Genomic DNA, 21,375 nt, shown 5'->3' with positions numbered 1-21,375 from the left:
ACTGTATGCTTTCCCTTTGCCTCTCAAACAGCGACCGAGAAGTTCTTTTAAGTTTTTCCCTGCACTGTGCCTCTCCACACCCCCACCCCCCTTACGTACTCCTTCACTAAGCCAGAAAAACCGTCTGGCCAGGTGGGAAGCCGAATGGACGTGTTCAAAGGCCAGTACTGGCAGGTCCTGAGAAAGGCCACTGCCGCAAGGGGGTGTCGGGACTGCCACCCACAAAGCCTGTGCCCCCAGAGAGCTTCCCCGCTGGGGCCTTGCATTCAGCCCTGCGGCTCCCCTACGGAGAGCCGGAGACCACCCCGCAAAGACCCGTGTTCTGGGGCAGGAGCCAGTGCCCTCCTCCTCCAGGGAGAGGTGCCGGGAGCACCTTCTCGGGGCCCCAGCGCGTGCCGCTAGCGGGTCCCTGCAAGGCCTCCCTGCAGCGCGTCTTCCCGGGCGCGGTCTCTCACTTCCCCCGTGGTTCTTTCAGGGCCCAGGAGACCTTCATGCAGTGGGACCAGTGCCGGCGCTTCTACAACTTCCTCATGGCGGACAACATGAAGAAGATCATCCTCTCGCACAGGTGCGTCGCCTTCCGTGCCCCCTCAGGAGACCGTTCCCCTCTGAGCTCATTCCCGAGTCACGAAGGCCAGAACTCGCGGTTGTCCAGGAGGACGAGAGAGGCAGGGTTGCTGCAGATTCTCTGCCGACCGCTTTGTGACTCGCTCAGAAGCAGACTGGTCCCGAGCTACCCAATTCGCCAACTCGCTTTCTGCGAGTTTTTCATGATTCCCCACGTACCCAAGACGAGGAACCATTCTACGCCATTCTTGCCCAAACTAGAGTAACCCCGAGGGGGCCTGTCATGGTCTGGGGACCTTTCTCCTTAGGCTGCTCTCGTGCACGCCTCTGCGTGTTCCCCAAGCCGGTCTTGCCTCGCTCCTGCTCACGGTGCTTGGGTGGGGTCGCCCCTGACCACGCTTGGAGCGGTGCCCAGCATGCGGGACAGGTCAGTAGGTATTGGCGATGGCTTTATCGTCGTGATTGTGAATAGTCACACCGTCCCTCCCCCTTCCCCTGCACCCGCCTTCCCTCTAGCCGGACTGGGCCACTTGGAGGTCCCGCGCCCTCTGGCCTCTCCCACGCCACCGGGGCCTCGCCGAAAATGCCCTTCCTGTCACGTCTCCCCAGACTTTAGGTCCATCTCCGTGCTCCTCTGTGAAGCCAACTCCTTCACCCCCGAACTGTTTTTCTGTTGCTTCCCCGGTGTGAATCCTGTGTCTTGAACTAAACTGTAAAGCACTGGAGGGCCTGGGCTGCGTTTGATCCACCTCCCCCACCTCCAGAGCCTGGCACATCACGGGGACGCAGACAGAGCAATTTTAGAGGGGTTTTGATGCCATCCCAGGAAAGGTGACCTGAGTGATCTCAGTGGTTAAAAGAAAATATGGTACTGGCCTGCCCTAGCCAGGTGCCCCAGACTGGGCAGGATCCACGTGGAGTCTGGGCAGGGCTGGTGCTCACAGGCCCCTCAGGCTGCCAAGCTGCTAGGCCCTTGTGACTGGTGCGGGGAGGTACAAAAGGAGGCTTCTGTCCCCTGGGCTGACCGGATGTAAACTGTTTTCACTCAGCTGGTGGTCTTTGGGTCTCAGCTGTGAGTCAGGTGTGGCTCAGCTGAGGTTCACAGGGGGCTGGGGATTTGCTGACGTTCCAGAAGGGGTGAAGCCAAGCCTCTGACACCAAGTGCAGGTCCTCTGTCTGCCTTCCACACTTCTGGAACGGGAGGGGACTCCTCCCAGGGAACGTTTGTTTGGCCACAGGGCCCAGTCTTGCCACTAATTAATCAGTCCAGAAGGTCCATCATGTAATTCTTAACAAATTGAGGGAACCCTTTGAATGTGCTCTAGGTGTATTTAACATTTTTCTCAATTTCCTACAGAAAGCCAAACATTTAGAAATTTTAGGGGCACTTTAACCTGTGAGTTCTAGGGGTGCCTGGATGGCTCAGTCGGTTAAGCATCTGACTTGGACTCAGGTCATGATCTCACGGTTTGTGGAAGCCCTGCGTCGGGTTCTGTGCTGATGGCTCAGAGCCTGGAGCCTGCTTCGGATTTCTGTGTCTCCCTCACTATCTCTCCCCAACTCGTGCTCTGTCTCTGTCTTTCAAAAAAATAAACAAATGTTGATAATACTAAATAAATGTTAAAAAATAATAATAATAAATTGTGAATTCTAAACTGTAGGTATACAATCTTCCTCATAATCTTTTTGGGGGAAAGATGTTAAAGAAATGTGCTCTTCTTTGAGAGGGGTAGTGAGTAGACACCAGAACGTGGAGGGCCAGACCGCAGACTCAGCCCTCCTTCTGCTATGTGCCTGAGACCCTGCAGGGGATGAAGGTCTAAGTGTGTGTGTTTTGATCTCTACCTTTATTATCATCTTCTCAAGATGGATCTTGTTCTTAATGGAAATGACTATTCTTCGGAGTATACGTAAGCTTTTTAGCTAACACGTTGGAGAGCAGTTGATTTGCCCCAGCGCTAAATGGGTTTTCCAATGTCTTCCTTGTTAAGTGACTGAAACAGCTCCTAAAGAGAAAGGGGTGGTGTCAACACCAGTGTAAAGGTGAGCCCTCGCCCCCCACTGTTTGGCTGACCGCCCACCACTCTCTATAGATCCCTTCCGAAGACCTCCCCTCCCCTTCAGTGAAGGATTCGTAATATAGTTGATCCTTGAACAGTTCGGGTGTTAGCTGCACAAGTCCACCTGCATGTGGATTTTTTATTTATTTATTTTTAAGCATTTATTTCTTCTGGGGAGAGCACAAGCAGGGGAGGGGCAGAGAGAGGGGAGGACAGAGGATCCAAAGTGGGGGCCACGCTGACAGCAGCAAGCCCGATGCGGGGCTTGAACTCACCAACCATGAGATCATGACCAGAGCCGAAGTCGGACGCTCAATCGACTGAGCCACCCAGGCACCCCTTGTGGATTTCTTATAGTCCAGTACTATAAATATATTTTTTTCCTTATGATTTTGTTATAACATTTTCTTCTCCCTAGCTTACGTTATTGTAGGAATACAGTACATAATACATGTAACATACAAAATATGTGGGTTTTTTTGTCTGAGGTTCTTGGCAAGGCTTCCGGTCAACAGTAAGCTATTAATCGTTAAGTGTCCAGGGAGTCAGAAGTTCTGTGTGGATTTTTGACTGCGCTGGAAGCTGGCGCCCCTACCCCCGCATTGTTCAAGGGTGACAGTACTCACCTAGGCTCAAACCCGCTCTTTAGTTTGTCTAGCTGCCTCCGAAAAGGAAAACAAGACCTTAGCAATCATCTTTCTGCAGTTATTCAAAAATCAACATTGCAAGCTCATCCTCTGGAACATTCTGAGGGCTGAAGGGATCTCTCTCCGACTTGCCCTGTATCCCCTGTCAGATACTCTCTCCTGGCTTGACCCCCTGGGGAAAGGAAGCAGGCTCTGCTCACGGTTATCATCTGCCCTTTACATGTTTTTTTCAGCTTTATTGAGTTGAAAAATAAAATTGTAAGGTGTTCCAAATGTACAACACGATTTGGTTCATCATCTGCTTTTTGTTCTGTTTGCTGTTGTGTCTCATTCTAGGCAAGCTCTTTTCGGAGACCATGTTAAGAAACCCCAGAGCCTGGAGGACACTGACTTGAGCCGCCTCTACACAGCCACGTCCCTGATGCAGATTGATGACAACGTGATGAGGTGTGTCCATGCTCAGGGGGCAGGGCGCCAGACGTGGGGGCTACAGGCCGGCATTGCCCAGCTCAAGGGCTTTTCCTCTGCCCACTTCAGCATTAAGGTCTTTTTTTTTTCCTTTGAATAAATGTCTAGTGTTTAATAAAAACTGAAGACTGCACAGAAAAATCCAAATTTCTAGTTGCTCTTGGAAAACACGAAGTTCTCACCACTCATTCTTCATTCTTGTGCGGTGTAACTGGGCTTGAAAACTGGGGACCTGGGGTGCGCACACCCTAGTTGTCCGTAGCCCTTACCCCACCTGCCGTGCTCTGACCCTGGGGCAGGGATCAGGTGCCACGTAATTTGCATTTGCAGGAGAAGGAAATATTTCTTGCACTTATCTGTGTCTCTACCCAAAGTAAAAAACAAGAAATAGACAAGGAGGGCTGTGCATTGCAAGAAAACAGAGCCTCTTTCTTTGGGGCAGTGAAGTCTCTCCTGAGTGTAATACACAAACCCTGCCCACTTCAGTCCTTTATCCTTCCCTGCCCCCTCCTTTCAGGCACCTGAGGCTGAGACCCTGACAGTGTCTTCCTTCCTAACACCCATAGTTTCTGATTGAGCTTAGCCTTAGCTGGAAAAGGCAACGTTGATCTCTGGCCTCATCGTTCTCTTTAAAAACATCATTTTTATTTGATACCTTAAGGCATGATCTAAAGCAGGCTAACTGTTCACCCAGTAGATAGGCAGATATTGACCTGAGGGTGCTTATCTTCCTTACAGGATTTTAGTAGCTTTCTTACACCAAGCAACCTTGAAATAAGCCTGTTAACGGTTATGCAAAGGAAATAGACACTAGAAAATCACTGGTATGTTCAGAAGTTGAGAATGGATTCTACCCACTCTCACTGAAGATGGGAAATGCGACTTTATTGTGGTACTAACAAGAAAGAAACCAAACATTTAAACTCCCCCATTGATCGTCTGAATTTTTTTAAGCCCCAGAGGGAGTGGTGTTCAGCTCTCCCTAAAGCTCTTCCTTTTGAATGGTGTTGGATCGTAGCAGTTTTCATGACGGTCACCAGTAATACTGGAGGCCTGGAGTGCTTTCCTGGCCCTCTGGGACCACAAAGGGACTGACTGCATGCAGACAGGTGGCCCAGAGGTGATGTCTGCGCTCAGCCACTCCCTGCAGAGTAGACCCTGGCAGTGCAGCCTGAACTTTCTGGAGGCTTCCCAGGCAGAGATGTCTATGGGGCCTGGCAGTGGAGGAGATGTACATCTTCAGGGGAGGCATGATATCTTTAAGACGCCAGTCAGGATAGAACAAAACCACTATTCAGATACCAGAAGTCCTAATGTGCATCAGAAAGAGGTTTCCAAAGATCCCCTGGCCTGAGGGTGACTCGGCCTGTTGGTGTCAGAGCCCCAGGATGAACAGGGCACAGGGCACAGCAAACCTACAGGACTTTCATTCTGGAACATCAAAGGTTTGGTTAAATGTCAGTTTATCTCTGACTACTGCTCCGTGGGTGGACGGAATCAGTAACTGAATCTCTGTCTCATGCCCATTACCTGATATGTATTGCATTGCAATTCACAGTGGTCTGGGTTACTCGGCCAGGAAGAATTTTGCTGAAAAGAAGAGCTCTCATAAATGCCTTTGAATGTCATTTTCCTAGCGTCTGCGGTGACATCTGGTTTTATACTGACTCGAAGTGTGTAACCTGTGCTAATAAATACTATAGATAACACTGAGTTTCTGTGCTGGTGTGCACTTTACTGCCATAAATCTCAGTGCCGTTAAGGAAGGTGCTGTCCCTGGCTCCATTTTACGGAGAAGCTCAGAGAGGTTAAAGAGTTTGCCTGAGGTCACAGAGCCCGTAAGTGGCAGAGTCAGGATTTGAGCCCAGATACCAAGGCCAGAGCTCCTAACCCCTAACGCTGGTGCATCTGTACTGTCAACTGATGTGACGTGTCAGCGTGGGATGGGAGCAGTAATAAAATCCACTCTGCATCCGACCTTGTGACGAGTGTGGCTTCGTCCTCTCCTTCCCAGGAAGTTCCACGGCTACAGCTCCCTGAAGGAATATTATGAGGAGGAGAGCTGCATGCGGTACCTGCACAGGGTGAGTGACAGCACGGACTCAGAGGTAGCAGCAGCTCAGAAGTAGCATCACTTCCCCCCACCTTCACACCCCGTGCAACAAGCATGCTCCCCAACCTCCTCAGGCTCGAACCGCGGTAGCTGTTGACTTGGGCTTTGTTTGTGAACCAAACTCTGGCTCTCTGGGGCCTCCGTAAATTAATCCCAGAGCTGCCCCTAGGTGCAGAGCGGGACCAGTCTGCTCCTGTGTCCGTGTTAAAGCCCTTAAAATTACTACAACACCCTTTTTTTTTTTTTTAGTCTTCTTTGACAGTGTAATCTTGCCTGGTTCCTGCCATGGTCGTTCATAGATCTGTGTAGATTTCTTACAATTCTGGACTTTTTTTTTTTTTTTTTTTTGCCATTGTGCATTTTGTTAGTGTGGCGGCTAGGACTAAACCTCCAAGTTCCTGCCATGATCTGGTGAGCCCAGAGGAAAAGAGATGTATTTCTGTATCAGAACGATGAGGAACAGGTCTGCTGGCAAGATGGGCAGGTTTCTATTAATGCAGTTTCTGGCAGCTGCCATAAACTTTATGTGGATTAAATTAAGTTTGTGGCCACTCATCAGCGCCCTCTGTTTTCACCTGCACCACCACCAAACCAGTCTCTCCTCATTCTTTGTACAATTGCTCCTTTCCCTCAAGCGCAGGACTTCCCATTTAGCCCTGTCAATGTCCACCTGGTGGCTCGGCCCCCTACTCACCCAGCTGAAGCACGTAATTGTGAATTGCGGTCCTGCCGTCTGTCACATCGGTCACCCCTCCTGGTTTAGCATCATCCCCCAGGCTCTGGGTGCCTTCATTGAAGCCGCTACAGAACCGTTGAGCTGTCTAGACCAGTGTTTGAGAGCGCCAGGTTGGCACAGCCAGTCTCTATGCTGCCCGGGTGCGGCTGTCCATAGCGTCTGAGAGCCCTTCAGCCCTTCTCCCCGAAAATGAAAAAGGCTATTTTACTACAATGGATGTTGAACGCAACCCCACTAAGAGCTTCCCAATATCCACCAGCCTACTCTTGGTTTTCCCCTTCAGATTCCCCTAGAAAATCTCCCTTGTCTGGAAGGGAGCACCCTCCATTTGTCCTCCCCACAGTATAAACGGAATGAATGTGTACATCACTCTCTGTAGGGTCACTTTTCTGAAAGGTGGGCTAACCTGAAATACTGGGAGTCTCATCAGAAAGATTTTGCCGGTGAGCCCCATTGAGCACCTACCCAGGCTCCATCAGAACACGTGGGTCCCCTAGGACACCTGCCAGGCCGCCATCAGATTGCAGTTACGGTTCATGCCACCGCCAGGGAACACAGGCAGCCTTAATCCACTCGTGCGGTGGACTGAACAGGAACCCTCTTCCCTTTGCTTCAAAGGCATGTCCGGTAGTTGAATTTGAGCCTTGACTCGGGGGGACAGGGGGGTCTAAGAAAGGGAATCGATCATTTATTTCTCCTTTATTTTCCTGTTGCAGATTTATGTGCCTCTCATGCTGGTCAACGCAGCTGATGACCCCTTGGTGCATGAAAGCCTCCTAACCATTCCAAAATCTCTTTCAGGTAAGTGTTCCTTCCTGCTGCTCCCTTGGCCATTCAGCACGTTGCCATGGCAAACTCTGTCACCTTCATACTGCCGTCACCTCTTGTAGGTCAGCTTCTGTGGGGAAGGACATCCCGTGGCGGGGTTCTCGTTCAGCCTGCCTTGATAGTACTGGGGCTGTGATGAGCCCTGGGCAGAGCCTTGTGTTCTCTCTTGGTGCCAGAGACGACCGTCATTTATATCCATAGCCAAGAGGGGTTTGGGGGAGTTCCCCAGTGTTCTGTGAAATTATTGTTTCAGGGTTTATGGTTCCATTAAATTGGAGAGTTTGATATAAAGAGATATTTCGACTTAAACATGACACGAGGGGCACCTGGGTGGCTCAGTCGGTTAAGCTTCTGACTTCGACGCAGGTCATGATCTCACAGTTCACGGGTTTGACCCCCGCATCCGGCTCTGTGCTGGCAGCTCAGAGCCTGGAGCCTGCTTCAGATTCTGTGTCTCCCTCTCTCTCTGCCCCTCCCCTGCTCATGCTCTCTCTCTCTCTCAAAATAAATAAACATTAAAAAAAATTTTTAAAAACCTGACACGAAAAGCAGAACAAAAAAGCCAATTCTGCTGCCTCTTCTGACAGCCTCTCCATCTGCTTTGAGGATAAAAATATAAGCAACTGAAAAAGCAAAGAATGTTGCTCATGGGAATGCCGCTGTGTTTCAGGCCGGCTCGGTCTCACCCCACGCTTGAGAGGGGCTGAGGGAGAAACGAGAGAGAGCGAGCGAGCGAGCATGTAGCAGCAGAAGGAAACACTTGGAAATCCCAAGACCACTTGCACTGCAATTCAGCTCCCCGGGACCCATTCTCCTGCCCTCTGTAGCCCTCCGCGACCATGTTTCTCTTATAAATATCCTATATTAAGCAGAGCAGGGGCCCTTCTGGCTCGAACTCCAGGCCAGGGGAGTAAAAGCCACAGCGGGTGGAGCCCCATGCCCTGCTCGGAGTGGATGTTGTGTGTGATACAGGTGTGTGAGGTGATAAAGCCGCCCGTCCTCAACCCGCTGTCAAGCCGTAGGCTCCCTGCACAAAAGCAGCCCAGTGAGCAGCGTGCAGCAGAGAAAGCGGCCGTGCCGTTTCCTTCCGGTGTCCAGAGTAACACCAGTAGCTCTCATGCTGCCACGCAGAATCTATGAAATCGCAACTGAAAAGGAAGCAGAAGGCAGGGTCACCCCGCAAGAGAGTCCCGCAGAGCCAGAACTGTGCGCCCCAGGAGGTGCCTCCAAGGCCTGGAGCAGCCGGGCCCCTGCCAGTCGGTCCCCTGGGAAGACATTTTTCTGTGGTCCCTGGCCACACATGGCTGCCCATCTTGCCCTATCTTCACTAATGGCCTCTCCGAGCCCACGCGGGACTAGCCCACGTGTGGACTCCTGAAGTCAGGCTCCAGGTTAGCGGCGCTGGGCATGGCCAGCTTTAAGTTCTGTTTTAGTCTCAAACGAGAAGTGTCTGTGATGAAAGAACATTGACTCCGCTGAAGTAAATAACCGCATACATGGCCGTGAATCCCTCCTCAAAGCCTGGCCCCCACCGGTAGCTTCGGCGTCACCTGGGAGCTGGTTAGAGATGCAGAATGTCAGCTTTTCCACCTGGCGTATTAAGGTACATTAAGGTGACAGCCCGGATTTGGAGGCACGGTCAGATATGAAGCATCTGGCTGTATAATCAAATCACTTGGGGAGCTTTAGCGAGACCCATGCACCCGAACGTGCGTGCTCGCTCCCTCTCTGTCACCCCAGGTGATTCTAACATACACCCGAGTCTGAGAACCCTCTGGATTTCAAAGTGTTGCTTAAGCCGGTGCCCATTCCGCCCCAAAGCCAAGCTGTTCCAGTACCTGCTAGATCCCACGGCCTTGGCCACCCGCCTCATCTCCCTCCCACTCTGGTGAGTGAGGCAGAGTGAGGAGAAGTCGAGTACATCCTCTTGGTGACCTTCACCCGGGGGGAAAGCCCGGGCCCACCCTGGCCGGCGCCCTTTGGCACATCCTGCCTTGGAGCGCGCCAGACGGTGACTCACTCAGCTGCCTTCCCCCCCGCAGAGAAACGGGAGAACGTCATGTTTGTGCTGCCTCTGCACGGGGGCCACCTGGGCTTCTTTGAGGGTTCCGTGCTGTTCCCCGAGCCCCTGACGTGGATGGATAAGCTGGTGGTGGAGTATGCCAACGCCATCTGCCAGTGGGAGCGGAACAAGTCTCAGTGCTCTGACACGGAGCAGGTGGAGGCCGACCTGGAGTGAGGCCTCCCGGACTCCGGCGCGCTCCAGCTGCCTCCCCTGGAACCCGCGTCCATCACCGGCTGTTTCAGGTCCCCCCCCCCACCCCCCACCTCCCTCAGTGACCTGGATCTGACCTCACGCCATCAGCGGGGACCACCCACCAGGCGCACCTGCGCTGGAGCAGGCGGCCAGTCCCTGGGGGCTCCAGCCTATTTTTGTGCTTAGTTACTGGTTTTCTCCACCGCCTTGTTCTCCACGGCGACTGGCGACAGGATTCTCACCCTCCTGTCCCAGTCTCGGCGTTTGATTGCTCTTAAGCCAATTACATCTAGTTTCCCTATGAAAAATGTGTCTGAACAGCAGTTTTGCTTTGCCAATCGAAAGGCTTGTCCCCCAGAGCAGTGAAGGATGTGTGCTATTTTGCGGTGGTTGTATGTGTCCTTATGTAGACCCTGACAAGTGCTCGCCAACCTAAGCCGATGCTGACGATGCAGGTTGGCTTGGGAGCCCAAGCGCCCGGGCCTCCCACACTGCAGTCTGGCCTCTTACGTGGCCAAGAAAGTTCTCTTGAGTCACGAGCCGGGTTTCTCCCTTACAGTCTTCTAAGGCAGTCTCCCACACTTTTGCCGATGATGAGAATTACCTGGGGCACTTGTTGAAAATTCAGCCTCCCAGGTCCCTCCCCTGGGAGAGGCCGATTCAGTGGGTCCGGGAAGGGGTCTGGAGATTTTAATTTTTGGCCAGTGTCCCTGGTGATCCTCACCACCAGGCAAATTTGGGAAACACTGTTCTGCGGGGCCTTTAAATTAGAAACATCTCGTAGCTCCTTTTACGGAAATGTACACGTAGACGCGTCTCTTGGCTCCCAGGGGCCTCCAAAGTATCGATCAAGGCCTGTCCTCGTGCAGCTGCCTTGTGTAATCACAGCGTGATGTCTCAGAAGAGGGCCTGGCAGGGAGTGAAGTTTGGGCTACGCCAGACTCTGCTTTTTACTGGCTGTATGACCCTGGAAAAGTCCCTTGAACTTCAGTTTCTTCACGTGTAGAACAGGGGACTTGAACCAGGTGGATTGCCGAGGTCACTGCCGGTTCTAACGATCCATGACAAACTCAGCTCACTGAGGTCTGAGAGAAAGAGCATCCTTTCAGGGAGGCCTCCTGTAGATGTCATCATTCGCCTTTTTTTTTTTTTTTTTTTTCCCCTGTCCCTCATTTTCATATAAAGTGGTGTTTTGGGGTTTTTTTAAACATTCGATTATCATTTTACTTTTTTAACCCAAGTCTTTCTAGTTCTGGCTTTTGATACCAAATAGTTCAAAAGCTGGATCTGAGTTTGGAGAAAGATCTTTCCAACCAAAAAGGGTGTTATTTTGAAACCAGATTTTTAATTTAATAGCCTATATTTACAGTCTGTTGGAGAGATCTTTCCAAAGTGTGTCTTTTCAAATGAAAATGTTATTCGAGGTTTCAAGTACTCCTTTCCTCCAGTCCTGTGGTACTTGAATATCTAAAAACCCTGCACTTTGAAAAATCGGCAGTTGCTATCTGGAACTAAATGGAACTGTGAGTGAAATTGTCTGAATACTTTTTTTTTTTTTTTTTTTTAATGTCCCTGCTTCATCTCCTTTGCTCCAGGACAGACAGGATTATAAATAGTGGGTCTGTGTGGATGTTTCAGGGGTAAAGGGAGCCAGGGCCTAGATACGCCCCTCAGGGTTGCAGGTGGATGTCTTCTGGGCGTCGGTCCAAGTGGCTGTGACAGTCACGTCTGTAACCTGAAGTTTTCTGACAATCACCAGGTCATCCTAATTAATAACATCAAAAGCAGCCGCTGTCTCAAAAGATGGAAATTTCTGTGGTCTCCACATTGTGTTGTCGTGCTTTCTCACACGCCAGATTCATCATTGTGACTTTTGCGCCCAACTGTTATGTTTCTAGTGCATTTCCTTTCCATGTTCTTTTAGCACAGATTGGCACTTTATCATCTACCCCCTCAATTTGGAAGCCGGCCCCTCCCCTCTTGCTTTTCCCTCCACCCTATAACACAGCTGTAACCTAGAAGATTCACAGTCCTGTTTCCCACTGGTCCCTTTGTTTCTCAAGACCTTCTGTGAAATTAGGTAAACGAAGCAATATCTAAGTGGGGCTGAATCGCCATCCCGGGAAGCAAGGGGTGCCTTTCTTTGCCTTAGGTCACATCTCTTGACCTGTTCTGACAAAGCAGTGGCCAGGTACCCGCCCCATTCAGGAAGAGAAAAGACACCAGTTCTGGAGGGGGACCAGAAGTCCCTGGGGCCCCATGGAGTTGAGGCAGGGGTTGGGGCCAGGCCTTGGTCGCCACACGACCGGAATTTACCCCAGGGGAGCGTGGGGGCCCTGTCCCAGCTGAAGTCTTTCTATGTGTGTGACTCTGAATGGCACTCACATTCCATTTTGGCTCACATGAGATCAACTGAAGCCCTTTGTTCAGGCTTCAGGCTCTCAGGCATGGAAATGAGAATGTGACCGTGGCGGTCTTACAGGAAAATTTTTGTTTGTCCCTGAATGAGAGCACAGAGGCATTGAATTTACAGAGATGCAAACCTGCCTAATAGACAAGGGAGCGGCATTTTATATGTAGGTCAGCCTTTTCCTTCCTGCAGCTTTCTTTGCGTGTCTTCCTGAAGCCATTCATTGCTGATGAAGGTCCTGTCTGGCTTGAAACAAGGCCGAATGTTCAAACATCATTTGAACATTATATCTTAAAATCAGAATAAAGATATAACTTGCGTGGACCTAGCCAGTCCTGTTGCAGGGGTAACACATCGACACATGAAACACCACGGACGGGAGGCACCCGCATTTCTGCCGTACTCTTGGCCTCTTAAAGGGTTAGAAGGCACCTTGTGATCAACTGATCCGGGTCAAATTAAGATTACCTGGAAAATGGCGTCAGGTCTCCTTGATACCTTGTGTCACAAGGAGGTTAAACAGACTTCAGGAAAAGCTCTTCTCTTCCCTGCGGTGAGTTTGCACCAGTGATTCCAGAGCGGAAGGAAAGCAGGAAGTGGTTTGTTGTCAATGTATTTGCACCTCTCTTTAGCACCTTACGCTTGCGAGGAACCCGGTGATGTACCGTAAGAGGTGAAACGGGGCTGAACAGGAGCGTGCCCTTTCTTGACCTGGTGGTAGGGGACCAGGGTCCAAGAGACCCAGGTTCTTGTCCTGATTGTCTCTAATTCAGGCTGGATTGCGGGCAACCACTTCACCTCTCTGAGCCCCAGTTCCCTCACCTTAGACCGCCTCTAAGACCATTCACCTATTTACACACCATTTGCCTGAGGACCCATCCTTGCAAATGGCAGTGGCTGCGTCCAGGCTCCAGCGTCATCTTGGGGGGGCTCAGACAGAGGGAACTTCTGCCGAAGACCCTCGATGTTGCCCAAAGCCCTGTGTCTGACTGGCTTCTCTTTAGACTCTCCGCCGGCATCTCAGTACCCTTGCTGTCCCGAGGGTGGTCTTGTGACTGGGACAGGTGCTGACCATTGGAACTAGGCGAATGTCCCCAGCCTTCTGTGTGATTCAGAGCATTGAGATTCATAGTCTTATTTCCCGGGGCAGAAATCCTTCCCGCTCAGGCTTTCATTCTGAAACTACAGTCTTCATTAAAGCTGAGCTTTCTGGATAGCTGAGCTTATATGCCTGGCATCTGAATGAGAGCTCTCTTTGTAACTGTGTGACTTGAGATCCCTTCTGCCAGCTCCAGGGGAACAATGCATGTGTTCTTGTTGGTGTTTGCCAGGCGAGCAGATGTCTGAGATGTGAGAGGCTTTTCTTTTCCTGTGGCGTCGATTCGTAGAGCTCAAGGAAAGACCCCTGAAACGTCACGTGGAGTCCAGAGAACTCAGGGCTCTATCCTCCAGGCAGGACAGGAGAGTTACTAAAAAGCAATTCACCACAGCATCGCCTGGAATTGTTCTCTGTGCCCAGAAGGCCTTACTTTGCCTGTAGAGTATCCCCTGCTGTTCCAACAATAGTGCGGCACTGGAATTTAAAATCTGCCGTGGAAGTTCGAAGCGAAGCCACAGCAAAACCAGAGAATCCCTTCGTGTGGCCTGTGAGCTCCTTGTTACGTTAGCTCCCCCGACCCCCACCCCTCGACAGCACGCATGGTTCACAACTGGCCAAATGTCTCATCCTCCGATGCCTCTCTTCCTTCCCGGCCTCGCTCTGTTCTTCGGAGCCACTTTGGACTACTTGGATGCTTCACAAAGCCATGAAAAGTGGCCTGTCTGTGGCATTTAGAGGCCAAGCAGTGGAGGGAAAGGTTTTTTCCTCCCTCTGTTATCTAAGCAGAAGGAAGGACCCCCCTTATTCATAAACTAGGATTGCTTTTGCCAAATTGCATTTGAAGCTGAGGGAAGGGGCACCGGCCCCTGCTGGCAGTGGGAACCGGAACGCTCTCCAAAACTAAAGCTGCTTCCTCGGGCCTGCCTCACTGCTGCTGCCGCCCCCGGATGCCACCCAGGCATCCTCCCCAAGTGGCCCTTAGAAGCAGACTGCAGAGCCCAGCTCACCGGCCATTCCCAGACTCCCAGACAGTAGACAGCTGCCCCTTCTGGAAGAGCCAGCCCCCCACCCCACCCACCCCACCCCGAACTGTTTTTCCTGGCATGTACGTGGGGAAAGCGTTCGTGTATCTCTAATGAACAAGCTGGAGTCAATTTCTAACCAGTGGGTTGTCTTTCACCTTGACTCCAGTCAATTAGTAATGAAATCTATAACCTACTTTCTCCCCGCTTCTGGTCCCCATTAGCCAAGAAATCTACTATTGCCATAAGTTGGGGACTGTCCATTTATAGCCCCTGCAGAAATACCCTTCATCTCCACGGGCATTCTCCTTCTAGACCACCCACGTTGAGGAGCCCAAGTCATTGACGGGAGTCCTTGCCGCCCCCCTCGGTCCCCACGCCAGCCGCTTCTCTCCCAGACTGTTCCCAGGGACTTGATTCATCCCGGGCATAGGACTTCGGTTTTGTCTGGCTTTTGTTTTGGCCTCTTCGGTTTTCCTAAAGCACAAGTCCGTGTAGAATCCTGTCACCTCTCCACACCAGTTCCAGAATGACCCGGGCCTCTCCCCACTGCCTCAGGAAGACCTCCACTGTACCTGAGCTTTTGACTTCTGCCAATGCAGCTGCCTTAGCAACACCAGGGGCGGGGGGCGGGATGGGGAGCGGGGGCCATCTCTCCTTTTTCTGGTTGGACTCGGTCAACCACATTCTTCCGTTGGCAGATCTGCTTCCAGATTGATTTTTGAGAACCATCGCTTTCGCATTCCTATTTTTGTCTGTTTTGTTTTGATTTTGTTTTGTTTGATTTTCTGAAACATAAAATGCTGCCCTGAAAATCATGTGTTTTTGAGTTTGTGTTCTGACGGCCTCCGTGCTGCCGGATTTTGGGGGGGAAATACAGGATCCTCCAGCACAGAGGCGTTTAAGATTTGCAACTAGCAATGCAATTTTTTCTAAATATGAGGATATTTACCTTTATTAAGAAATTATACTAAACAATGGTGTCCTTGATCATTTTATGTTCCCATATTCCTTTGGGCTCTATTTTGATTCTGTGTGGTGGTAAACGAAGATCATTACAAACAAAAACTGTAATTTTGTTATCTTTGATTCAATGGAATTTCTTTACTTAAAAAAAAATAAAAGGCTAAAACTGTAGCATGGCTGTGTGTCCTTTGCACAATAAGAGTTTCTGTCTAAAAGGGTTCTTCCTGGGGCTCCTGGGTGGCTCAGTCGGTTGAGTCCAACTCTTGATTTCGGCTCAGGTCATGATCTCATGGTTGGTGGAATCGAGCCCCAAGTCGGGCTGTGCCCTGATAACACGGAGCCTCCTTGGGATTCTCTGTCTCTCTCTGTCTCTCTGCCCCTCCCCTGCTTATGCGCATGCACGTGCATACATCCTCTCTTTCTCTCTCAGAATAAGTAAATAAACGTCAAATAAATGGATGGACGGATGGATGGATGGATGGATGGATGGATGGATGGATGGGTGGATGGATGGATTCTTCTGGTGCCTTCGCCAAATGTGAACTTGAAGGAAATGGGCAAAACGCCGAGTTCTTACCACAAGTGCTTTTCACCCAGCCTTGCAAACAAACACCAAAGAAATGACCAACCCCAGCCTTTCTGAGCAAGAAGGCCTGGGCATGAGATACCAACACTGTAATCACTTGCTGTCTAGAGTGACCCTTGTAGACACAATGTAAGGGGACATGTAAATGGTGGGTCCCACACATGATTTGTATGCTTTTCTCACAGTGTTCTTTGAAAAGACTGAGTGAGGGGCACCTGGGTGGCTCAGTCGGTTAAGCATCTGACTCTGGGTGGTTCAGGTCATGATCTCACACTCTCTCATGAGACCGAGCCCGGCATCAGGCTCTGCACTGACAGTGTGGAGCCTGCTTGGGACTCTTTCTCCCTCTTTCTCTGCCCATCCCTACCCCCCCAAGTAAATAAACTATGAAAGAAGAGGAAGGAAGGAAGGAAGGAAGGAAGGAAGGAAGGAAGGAAGGAAGGAAGGAAGGAAGGAAGGAAGGAAAGATTGCATGCATGAACATCACCTAAATTAAGATGATACTGGGTGAACTGATTGGTGGCAGTGGTTTCTTCTCCTTTGTATCTGAATCCAAGCTAAGGGTCTTCAGGGCCAGGGACTGGCCCCACCAGGAGAGTTGTGCCAGTCCACACCCTCCCAGTTTTCTTCCCTCCTCGGCTGTGCAAAACCTTTGACCGGCAAGGTGGGGTAGGGAGTGTTGGTTTTGGAGGATGTGCAGTCACATGACCGGAGAATGCCCAATTCCAGGTTTCAGAGCGCGTCCCTCCCTAGTAAGCAAGATTCCCCCACTTCCTTACACCCACAAAATAGCCAGATTATTGTGATCCAAGAAAACCAACTCGCAAAGAATACTGCCTATGAAAAGTACCATATGGAAGAGGTTTCCGGTCCAGGGTGTCAGGTTGGTTGATGCCGACAGCTTCCCAGTGTGGTCGGCACGTGGCTGAGCCTCTCCGGAGGCAGCCCTTTGGATTTGTGCTCGGTGACATTTACCTACAATCACTCGCCCATCCCAGTGGTGCTATTTTTTATGATACTTTTTGTTAACAGGCCCCTCTGCCCCAGCCCTGTTAGGGAGTACTTTCCCAGGGCAAGGACCAAACACCTAACTGGATGGTTCTCTGTACGTATGCCAGCCTTCCTCCTCATTTCTCTCTTGGGGATCCCCCTTAGAGGTTATCAGTATCTGAGCGGTTGGGAAGACATTACAGGCAGTTTGGCCTTGAACCGACGAATCTCTCCCCAAAGGGAATAAGTTAAATCCCCCTCACCTTGTGGCTGTGTGCACCCAGAACTTCATTTTGATTCATGCTTTTTCTACCCCCTTTAGAAATACCCGGCGGGGCGCCTGGGTGGCTCAGTGGGTTACGCATCGACTTACCCTCAGGTCATGATCTCACAGTTTGTGGGTTCGAGCCCCGCCTCAGGCTCGGTGCTGGCAGCTCAGAGCCTGGAGCCCACTTCGGATTCTGTGTCTCCCTCTCTCTCTGCCCCTCCCCTGCTTGCACTCTGTGTCTGTCTCTCTCAAAAATAAGCAAACGGTAAAAAAAAATTTTAAGAAATAACCAGCATCTCTACTGAAAACAGTTTGGTTTCCTCCTAAGGTTACCTCTGATGATGGTGACACTGACCTGGGATAAATCAAGTTCTAATTTCATTGTTCCTATTTCCTTCCTACCCATACTTCCCCCACCCCCAGAAATAAAACATCTGATGCAAAGCGTGAGCAGTGATGGGGCCAAATGGATTTGGAGCCAGAGTTACTGGTTAAGGCCCCATCCTAGCCACTTCCTGGCTCTCTGATCCTGAGCAAGATTTAACCTCAGGTTTTTGGGGGAAGGAGGGAGGTTTGCCTGTAAGATGGGAATACTTACAAGAATGCCTATCTCTGGATATTGAGAGGATCAAATAAAAGAATATTTTTCAAAGTGCTAGTGTTATTTTGGGGCAGTGGTCTGGCTTTGTCTCCTTGGTTCCCATTCACACATCACCTCCTGGGACAGTGTAGAAACCAGACGAAAAGAATGTACGACTCCAGCTGGGATGTCTTAACTGCTTGGCCCACTGGGAAAGCTGAGCTGGGCCTGGAAACGGTTTTTAAAAACATTCCCGGGCCTGGCGGTCATCATCAAACCCTGATCCGCATCTGTTCCTGCCTCTGGATGGTCACCTTGGGAACGCAAGTGCACCCGCCCACACACTTCCTGCCTGAAGGCCGGGCAGCCTCTGGGCACAGCCCCCAGGGAGGAAATTGCTCTGATTCTGGGCCGGATAGCCACCATGAGCTGCTGCCTTCCCACAGGGGCGTTTTGCAGCCCTGCTCCTCTGTCCTCCCCGCTCAGGAAAGAAGAGCCAAGTGCGAAGTTCGCGTACAAATCCTTAGATATTACAACTTGCCCGGGTGAATTCCTCCATATCCTCACCTCCTCCGTATGTCGGCACACAGGCCTTGGAGCCATGCGCGTTTGAGCCACCTGGGAAGCCTGGAGAGCTCTTCGTGCCCAGGCCACACCCCAGACCAAGAACATCAGAGTCTCTGGGGATGGGGCCCAGGCCTGGAAGTTTCAAAGCTGCCCAGGTAACTCCAGCCTGCAGGGATCTCATTAAAACTTAGATTCTAATTCAGCAGATCCGAGGTGAGGGAGGCCTAAGATTCTGCACGGCTAGCAAGCTCCCAAGTGGCACAGACACCACCCTGGCGGGACCCCACTTTAAGTAGTGAGGGTCCTGAGGATCCTGTGAGCTTCCAGACCCAGCAACACCAGAGCCACGCCCACCACAGTAAGTGGGATGAAAGATGGTCCCGTTCACCCCTCAGGTGCCTCTTCAGCCCTTTTCCTGGCTAGTTTAAGACCCATGCATCCCTCTTCCCGCAAGCTTTGCCGACCGCCAGGTGGCATTGGATTCCTCCAGCATCCCCCTAGGTAAACCAGAGACTGAGCGGTGTAGCCAGTCTCGTTCAAGGCTCTCTGAAGCTGGTGGCCCATTTCCCTACTGAGGCCTCCACCCACACCTTAACATATTGCCGCCATCTGCTGACAATATTCCCCGAAGACCCGCGTGAGGATGGCAGAAGTGCATGGTTGGGACTTGGAAAACCCTCGCTTTGTTCGAGTTACTTCTAGGTGGCATGATTCCTGCCTCATCCCAGATGTCTCCGGAAAGAAAGCTGTTGAGGGCAGCAAGTGGCTAGCATAAAATTCAGGTTTCATCGTCCCCCGTTCCATACTTGGTGGTTTTCAAGAGAGTATTTTATTCTCTTTCCCTCTCATGGCTGTGGCGGTGGTGGCCGCATATAGGAAACCAGCATACAGGCGGCTGGGATTTTGTGAGGCTGAACATTAACCTTTATGGTCCTCAGACACATTCTCCCAAAAGTGGCACCACCTTCCCGGACAAAGGTCTGGCCCAGCTGCCCACCTCTCTTTCCTGTGGGGGGTGGTCTCTGTGCCTGGAGAGGCAGCAGTACCAGGACAAGACCAGCAGGGGGCGATGCCAGCCCACAGTCGGAGCTCACTCACTGGGTCCCAACCACACAGCCTTCCTTGTCAGAGCCCAGCCCCGAGTTAAGGCGCTAGCCCTGCTGACCGCAGCGGAGACCCCAATGATCCATTTGGATCTTAGTTGAGAACTAATGCTGCCCCAAGAGCTTCCTGGTCAGCATCTGCCTGCCGGTTTTCCCCACATCCTGATCTCATTTGTAAATTACAGCCCTTACTAATCAGAGGGTGGGCCTGGGCCGCGTCTACAAGGGCTTCTAGCAACTGGGGGCCAAGGGAAAGATAGGAGTCACGCAAGAGGGATCAGCCTCTGTTTCCCTCAGATTTGGGATACAACTCTTTCACAAAAGAATTCAAAGTATATCTTGAAAGCTTTAAAAATGTCTTTAACTCCGCCTCAACCCTGCCCCCGCTCTGCCAACACCTCTACCCTACGGTCACCAGTGCCCCCCATCCTGGCCAATGCAAGTTTCCGTTCTCTTATCACTTGACTCCTCGGCACCGACGCACCGTGGTTCATGCCCTCATTCTTGAAATACTTTCGCAGCTCTAGATGTCCTAGGAGATCCCTTGGGGTACAACCAGAGCAGCTCCACTCTTTCCAGCTCAAATACGAGAGTCACATGAAAGATTTGATGTGGAAAGGGGGACCCTCGCCTTTCAAAGGGTTTTTGAAGAGTTTGCAAAAAAGGGTTTGGGGAAAATCCTCCCTGGTCAAGCCTCCCACCCCTCCACCCACGATAATTTGCTGTCGTTCCTCATCCAGCTCAGAAGTCTTAGGTAAATATCATTTATGACCATGGATTGTCGACTGTGAACATTATAAGGAAGGAAGTTACTGGGGTGATGAACATAAACTGCAAACCCTAGAAATGAAAGAAGGAGTATAAGAAATAAATGCATATATATGTACATTCACATATACGTGTACATGTATATACATACCCACACCGGAAAACAAGAACAAGGATTCTCAGTGGATCAGAAAAATTCCTGGAGCGGGAAGCCTGGGGGGCTCAGTCGGTTAAGCATCCGACTTCAGCCGAGGTCATGATCTCACAGTTCATGGGTTCAAGCCCACGTCGGGCTCTGTGCTGACAGCTCAGAGCCTGGAACCTGCTTCTGATTCTGTGTCTCCCTCTCTCTCTGCGCCTCCTCCACTCGCTCTCAGTCTCTCTCTCTCAAAATAAACATTTAAAAAAATGCATTTTAAAAAAAGCTTTAAAAAATAAAAAGAAATAAAAAGAAAAATTCCTGGAGCGAAAGCAGATGGGACTGGATTGAACCGGCAGCCCAGTAAATAGCTGAAGGTCCTTTCCCAAAAAGTGGGTTCAGTACCAAGGGTGCTTCATGCCCACAAGGAGGGGCAAGAGTGGAAAAGCCCTGGGACGATCACTGGGGTCACTCCGGGGGGCAGGGGGCAGCTGGGCCAGCCAACCCTCACCCACCACACTGGCTAAACCATGGGAACAAGCATCTGTCTACAGGAACAAGGAACATCAGTGGAGGATCTCGGGAGGGGTATCGGTGACCGCACGCCCGGTGTCCAGCAGCCAGTTCTTCTCCAAGAGGGAGCGGCACGCTCAGCAGACGGGGGGCCTCTAACGGGGAGTCTCATTGGTAGAAATGAACACGCTTGGGGCGCCTTGGTGGCTCAGTCAGTTAAGTGTCTGACTTTTGCTTAGGTCATCATCTCACCGTTCGTGAGTTCAAGCCCGGCCTTGGGCTCTGCGCTGACAGCTCGGAGCCTGCTTGAGATTTTCTCTCTCTCGCTCTCTCTCTCTCCCTACCTGACTTGCCTGCGTGTGCACTCTCTCTCTCTCTCTCAAAATAAAGAAACTTTAAGAAAAAAGAAATGAGCACGCTCAAAAATCACCACTTGAGGAAGGCCAACTTTACAGACGGAAAGCGTTTGCATGCGTCAAAAGATGCACAGCTGGAAAATGAAAGTGTATCACGGTAGAGTGCCTCAGGCTGCAGACAAAGAACTTTCACCGATTAACATTAGGACAAGAGTACTCAGAGATATCATCTATACATGGTTTTGTTTTTGTTTTTGTTTTTTTTTTTTTGAGAGAGAGAGAGTGAGAGCGAGCATGTGCACGCAGGAATGGCAGAGACCACAGTCAGCACG

General features: G+C 50.9%; 1 protein-coding gene across 3 annotated transcripts in view; it reads left to right on the top strand.

The window, feature by feature from the left end:
* ABHD2 (abhydrolase domain containing 2, acylglycerol lipase) overlaps window positions 1-15,344 on the top strand; it is a 105,542-nt gene extending 90,198 nt beyond the window's left edge. For 2 of the 3 annotated variants that reach the window (XM_042988084.1, XM_042988086.1), the window contains 5 exons: window positions 476-568; window positions 3,611-3,721; window positions 5,757-5,826; window positions 7,308-7,392; window positions 9,462-15,344. In XM_042988084.1, the coding sequence (XP_042844018.1) occupies window positions 476-568; window positions 3,611-3,721; window positions 5,757-5,826; window positions 7,308-7,392; window positions 9,462-9,658 (556 nt within the window). In that variant the 3' untranslated portion in view covers window positions 9,659-15,344. Of the gene's footprint in view, window positions 1-475; window positions 569-3,610; window positions 3,722-5,756; window positions 5,827-7,307; window positions 7,393-9,159; window positions 9,385-9,461 lie in introns of those variants that run through there. The other variant, XM_042988085.1, reaches the window with a different exon arrangement.
* The last annotated feature ends 6,031 nt before the right edge of the window (window positions 15,345-21,375 follow it).

Source organism: Panthera tigris, chromosome B3 (genome assembly GCF_018350195.1).
Source record: "Panthera tigris isolate Pti1 chromosome B3, P.tigris_Pti1_mat1.1, whole genome shotgun sequence".
Classification (NCBI taxonomy): domain Eukaryota; kingdom Metazoa; phylum Chordata; class Mammalia; order Carnivora; family Felidae; genus Panthera; species Panthera tigris.
Note: the sequence above shows the minus strand (reverse complement) of the source record. Positions and strands in the feature narration are given on the sequence as shown.